The following is a 6,242-nucleotide window of genomic DNA, read 5'->3' as shown; positions in this document are numbered from 1 at the left end:
TAACGTGTGCTTTGATTGACTCACGTTCCGAGCGACCACCGTCGACACAAGAAGGAAAAGATGAAACGGTATGGGAAGACAAAGACGTGATCGAGGTTAAACCCACGGCAGAAAGAGAAGCCGTACCACAAGAAAGCATGGTTCCGGGTTTTGAGGATGATTATGTGGAGGATGGCATGGATATCGAAGAAGCCCTCCGCATGGTCGACGAGTATCACGTAGAAGAGAAAGAGGACCCGGAAGAGGAAGAAGACCCGGAAGAGGAAGAAGACCCGGAAGAAGATATTAACACTAGATAGATGAGTGATGTTGTTTCTTTTTTCCTTAAGTTGTTAAAACGGTGGAAGTAGCACCTTTTCGTTTTCCGATCGAATGTTATGTCTTTCTTTTCCCATGTTGTTTATGGAAGCTTCCCTTTTCACGTGCTTTTAAGTACTTGTGTTTTTATCGTATCGTACGCGTGCATGAAAGCGATGATGTTTTATTAACGATGTACTCACAACGGTGCTAACCTGTGTTTTAGATCAACATGCCCCCAAGACGTAGACGTGGTCCGCATGTGGGGAACAATATGGGGGAACAGACGGAAGGAAGTGTCGGGAATCCGCCCCCGCCTCCACCACCACCTCTACCCCAACCAAACGAAAGGGAGTACATCAAAGCCTTTCGGAAAGAGAACCCACCCAAATTCGATGGATTGGGAGAGCCCCCGAAGGCGGAGGCATGGGTACGCGACATTGAGCGTGTCTTTGAGTTTATGGGATGCACGGACAGAGAACGTCTGGCCTGCGTGAAGTATCAGCTGACAGGACCCGCTGACTTTTGGTGGGAAACGAATAAGAGAACTATGGACCCCGCTCGCCGTGAGGCGCTTACTTGGGAGGAGTTTAAGGAAGAAGTTTACAATAAGTATGTTCCCATGAGTTATCGGCGGGTGAAGGCAGTGGAGTTCCACACTTTAAAACAAGGAAGTATGACGGTCACGGAGTACGACCGCGCCCTATGTGAGATGACTCGTTATGCGCCAGAATTGGTGGATACAGACGAGAAGATGGCCGCGAAGTTCCGTTCCGGCCTTAGGCCAGAGATAAGGGTAGCGGTGGCTAGTCGCAGGGGAATTCCTTATTCCGAGGTATTGGGCTGTGCCTTAGATGTGGAGGAAGCACTGCCCAAGAATGAGAGGACAACAAACCCTACCCCATCTGCACCCCAAGCGAACTTTAGAGACAAGAGGAAATGGGAGGGAAACCGAGCTCCTTTTGACAACAAGAGGCGTTTCTTCACTTTTCGGCAACCACAGAATCATGGGCGCCAAATTGTGCCACATCAGAGGGGAAACCCGCAGAGAACACCCTATTGTAATCGGTGCTCCAAGCATCATGTTGGGGAGTGCCGAGTTGGAGGCATTCGGTGTTATGCATGCGGTGGAAACGGGCACATGTCTCGAGAGTGCCCAAACAACAACAAAGGTGGACTGAAGAATGGGCAAGGACAGAGACCACCACAGCAGCCTCAACCAATCCGACAAGTGGCCCCACAGCAAGCAAGGGCATATGCACTCAAGGGGAATCTAGGGCATGAACCCCAAGCCAACAAGGGCAAGGAGAATTTGGCAGGTATGGGAAAGCTCCAACAATTGCCTATTATTGTGCTGTTTGATACGGGTGCTTCGCATTCTTTTATTTCCATGTCATGTGTGAATGCCTTAGAACTTGTTACTACTAAGCTTGAACCGAAATTGAATGTATCTTCACCGGTTGGAGGATTGATTGACATTGTGAGAACTTGCTCGAACATAGAGTTTGTGTTAGGAGAATTAGGAATAGTGGCCCAGCTTTTGCACGTTATGCCTTTGGAGAATGTAGACGTAATCTTGGGAATGGATTGGCTTACCGAGAACCACGCAACGGTTAACTGTAAAGAGAGGCAGATATCTTTTCAAGCCCCGGGCGAAGAGCCGACTATCTTGTATGGGATCTCCATGAACCGACGAACCTCCATAATCTCTGCTTTGCAAGCAACTACGATGATAAGAAAAGGGCGTCCGGCATATCTGGTGTACTTGAATGAGGAGGAAAAGAAGGAGTTGAAAGTGGAAGACGTGGAAGTAGTGCGAGATTTTCCCGATGTGTTTCCCGAAGCTTTGCTAGGACCGCCACCCGACAGACAAGTGGAGTTCGCTATTGATTTGGAACCAGGGTCTGCGCCAGTGTCAAAGGCACCATACGGAATGGCCCCTAAGGAGTTGGCCGAGTTGAAGGTTCAGTTGCAGGAACTGTTAGACTTGGGTTTCATTCGACCCAGTGTGTCACCATGGGGAGCGCCAGTGTTGTTCGTTAAGAAGAAGGATGGAACGATGAGGATGTGCATCGACTATCGTGAGCTTAACAAGATGACTTTAAAGAATAAGTACCCACTGCCAAGGATTGACGACTTGTTTGACCAACTTCGAGGAGCGAGCGTATTCTCGAAAATGGATTTGAGATCAGGGTATCATCAACTAAAGGTCCGACGAGAGGATGTGCCTAAGACTGCTTTTCGCACTCGTTATGGCCATTATGAATTCGTCGTGATGCCTTTTGGGCTGACCAACGCCCCAGCCGTTTTCATGGACTTGATGAACCGAGTTTTCCACGAGTATCTTGACAAGTTTGTGTTAGTCTTCATCGACGACGTGTTGGTATACTCGAAGAACGAGGAGGAGCATGGACAGCACCTACGAACAGTGTTGGAAACGTTGCAAAGGGAGAAACTTTATGCCAAGTTTAGTAAGTGTGAGTTTTGGTTGACTCGAGTGAACTTCCTTGGTCATATTGTGACGGAAAATGGGATTCAAGTAGACCCAGTAAAGGTTGAGGCCGTACAGAATTAGAAATCGCCGAAAACGCCAAGTGAAATCCGCAGTTTCTTGGGATTGGCAGGATATTATCGACGATTCATCGAGGGATTCTCTAAGATTGCGAGACCGATGACGCAACTACTAAAGAAAGGAATTAAGGTGGTTTGGACGCCAGAGTGCGAGGCGAGTTTCCAACTATTGAAGGAAAAATTGACTACAGCACCAGTCGTAGCGGTACCAGAACCCGACAAGGACTTCGCCGTCTATACGGACGCTTCGAAAGTAGGATTAGGATGTGTGTTAATGCAAGAGGGGAAGGTGATAGCATATGCTTCCCGACAGTTGAGACCGAATGAGTTGAATTTTTCGACGCACGATTGGAGTTAGCAGCAGTGGTGCATGCGCTGAAAATTTGGAGACATCATCTCTACGGAGTGAGATGCGAAATCTACACCGATCACAAGAGTCTCAAGTACTTCTTCGAGCAGAAGGAGCTAAACATGCGACAACGACGTTGGTTAGAGGTCGTGAAAGACTATGACTGCGGTATTAATTACCATCCGGGCAAGGCAAATGTGGTCGCCGATGCTTTGAGTAGGAAGAACCAACCTCAACTGGCTTATTTCCTAACGCAAGAGGAAGCGTTGATTCACGAGTTCGACAAGATGAGTTTGGAGATAGTGAAAGCGCCTGAGACAGTGGGTGCAAGATTGGCGACGCTAGTGATTGAGCAAGACTTGAGGACCAAGCTCATAGAAGCCCAGCGACGTGATGGAAAGTTGGAGGAGTTACGTGCGAAGGTGAGAGCCGAGAAGTTTGATCATTACCGTGAGGAGGTGTGATCATTACCGTGAGAGCCGAGAGACAGTGGGTGCAAGTTTGATCATTACCGTGAGAGCCGAGAAGTTTGATCATTACGTGTGAAGTTGGAGGAGTTACATGCATGTCGGTCACGATCGCCGCGTTGTGGTACTCTTGTATGGGCGGTCGTGACATTAGCATTACAGAATCTCATTTCTACAACACACTCCCATAACAATGCTTATGTGCTGCTAACAAGATCAAGCTATCTCATAATCCTGTGTGGACTTCTGAATCTCGTAGTTTCTTAGGATTATTGTCCCCACAGAGCAGGTGGCGATAATATTGGAAACCACATTCTAGTTCATACCATTTATATTTGAGAAGTTCGCCATATGAACTTGCTATTTCTTAGGATTATTGTCCCCACAGTGCAGGTAGCGATAATAATAGAAAAAAGGCTTCATAAATTGCAGACCAATTGGTGGAGACCATATACAAAAATTGAGTTCATAATTATAGCTTAGATATTTTGGGTTATGGTTTTTCTTTAATTATCCTTAGCCTTGAGGCAGTTTAAGGCTTAATTAAATTCTGTTGGTATTTAATTTGCTGGATAATCAAATCTTTTTTTAATTGGTATCTTCCTTTAGGAAATTATTGTTCTAGAATATAATTCTTATTCATGTCTACTATAAGATATGTCTAAAATAAATAAATTATTTAATTCTTAATAAGACATGAAAAATTAAATTCAAATTAATTCCATGTTCAAGATTAGGAAGATATATTTCATTATTTAATGTATTCATACATATCTATCCTTTTTAGGATCTTAGATATATAAATATTAGGAAACTATAAATTATTCTCATCTATATCATCTGGGAATCAAAATAATATTATTTATTTCCATAGATATAGAAAATAATAAAAATATTCCTAAAGTCTAGATAAATATTAGGAAACTATTAAATTATTCTCATCTATATCATCTAGGAATAAAACAATATTATTTATTTCCATAGATATAGATAATAATAAAATTATTCCTAAAATCTAGACAAATCTTCCAAAAAGATTTTATTTCCATTAAATAATAATATTTTAATGATATCTTTTAATAAAATAATTAAATAATCATTAAAATAATCCTTCATCGTTATCTCATCGTACGAGGTTCACACGAACGATGAACGATGAAGATCCGACGAGTTCATCATCGGAACACGACGCACGCAGCGTCTCGGCCACCGGCACGCAGGTGGCGCGCTAGCGTCTCGGCCCATCGAGCCATCGGGTGTCGCCGCGTCTTGGCCAGCGGCGAGCGCCCGTCTCGGTCGTCTCGACCGTCGGGTGCCGACGCATCTCGGCCAGCGTTCTGTAGGGCGGCTCGAGCCCTCGGCCAGCAAAACGCGCGGTGGCGCGCCTGCTCTCAGCCAGCTCGGACCCCGTCTCGGCCTATCCGATGCTCTGGGTGGGGCGCGCTCCCAGCCAGCAGCTCGCGGGACAGCGCGGCTGCTCTCAGCCAGCGCCGCCATCCCTCTCGACCCTTCCGCCTATGGTTCTCGGCTTGCTGGCTCGGCACCCCGGCATGTTCTCGGTCGAACTGCCGTGCCACACCTTCCGTCGTTTCGATCTTGCTGGCGGCGTACACGAGCCCACGCTTGTCTGCGCGTCTCCTCGTGACCGCGATCCCTCGGCTCCCACTCAATCGACAACCCTCTCCCGATCGTGCGTGGCAGATCCGCCTCGGCGCGAGCACCGACGGATCGCACGTCTCGTACGATCGTGTAATTCAAGTTCTTTGATTCGATAGTTCTTGAGTTTAACATGCATAACAAATAAACAAAAACACCAAGAACATGCTTCATAAGCAAATAACACATGCATACATGAATTTCGCGAAATTTAAATCCAAATAATCAGAGCCAAAGACTGGCTCTGATACCAATTGAAGGGGTTGACAGCTGAAGCGTGCATCAATTACCGATCACATAAATTTGATCTATTTAGCAGATTATTTAGACAAACTCTATTCGCGTAATTATCACATGTATCATGCTCATAGCTTGAATTAAAATCATGCTTTAGAATATAAAATCCCTAACATGCATACTACGGAGTTAGCCAAATTACCTCGTTGATTCGATCAAGAATCGAAGATAGTGATAAGTCGTATTCTAGGCCTTGTTTACTGGTCAGTATAATGTGCATAATTGAAATATATCTGCAAAATAGTTGCTAAAGTGTGCAGGGAAGTGTTCTAGCCAGTATGGGAATGTTAGGAGAATTCAGGTGAGAAGGGCGTCGGGATGTTGCTATCCTGACCAGTATGCATGCCAAAAAAGGCTCGAGATGGAGAAGAAGGATAGATGTGAAGATCAGCCGCAAGCAAGGGGGCAAAAGAGTCATTTCATGTTTGAAGTCTACCCTATAAAAGGAAGCCACTTGGAGAGAGAAAGATCATCAATTAGTTCATCCACTCCTACACTTAGTTAGCAATCTCTCTTCGATAGATCTATCCTTCACCATTATCCTTCATATTCTCGTTCCTCGCCGACAGCCATGGTCACCTGAAGCTCATCAGTTCGCCAGAGTT

The 6,242-nt window shown here is 45.5% G+C and overlaps 1 protein-coding gene across 1 annotated transcript; it reads left to right on the top strand.

The window, feature by feature from the left end:
* The first annotated feature begins 571 nt into the window (after window positions 1-571).
* Window positions 572-1,731, top strand: LOC121745913. The gene is made up of 3 exons (XM_042139856.1): window positions 572-1,132; window positions 1,301-1,616; window positions 1,727-1,731. The coding sequence occupies exons 1-3, from the start codon at window positions 572-574 to the stop codon at window positions 1,729-1,731; spliced, it is 882 nt and encodes a 293-aa protein (XP_041995790.1).
* The last annotated feature ends 4,511 nt before the right edge of the window (window positions 1,732-6,242 follow it).

This window comes from Salvia splendens, chromosome 8 (assembly GCF_004379255.2).
Source record: "Salvia splendens isolate huo1 chromosome 8, SspV2, whole genome shotgun sequence".
NCBI lineage: Eukaryota > Viridiplantae > Streptophyta > Magnoliopsida > Lamiales > Lamiaceae > Salvia > Salvia splendens.
This window is presented reverse-complemented; position numbering and strand designations above follow the sequence as displayed.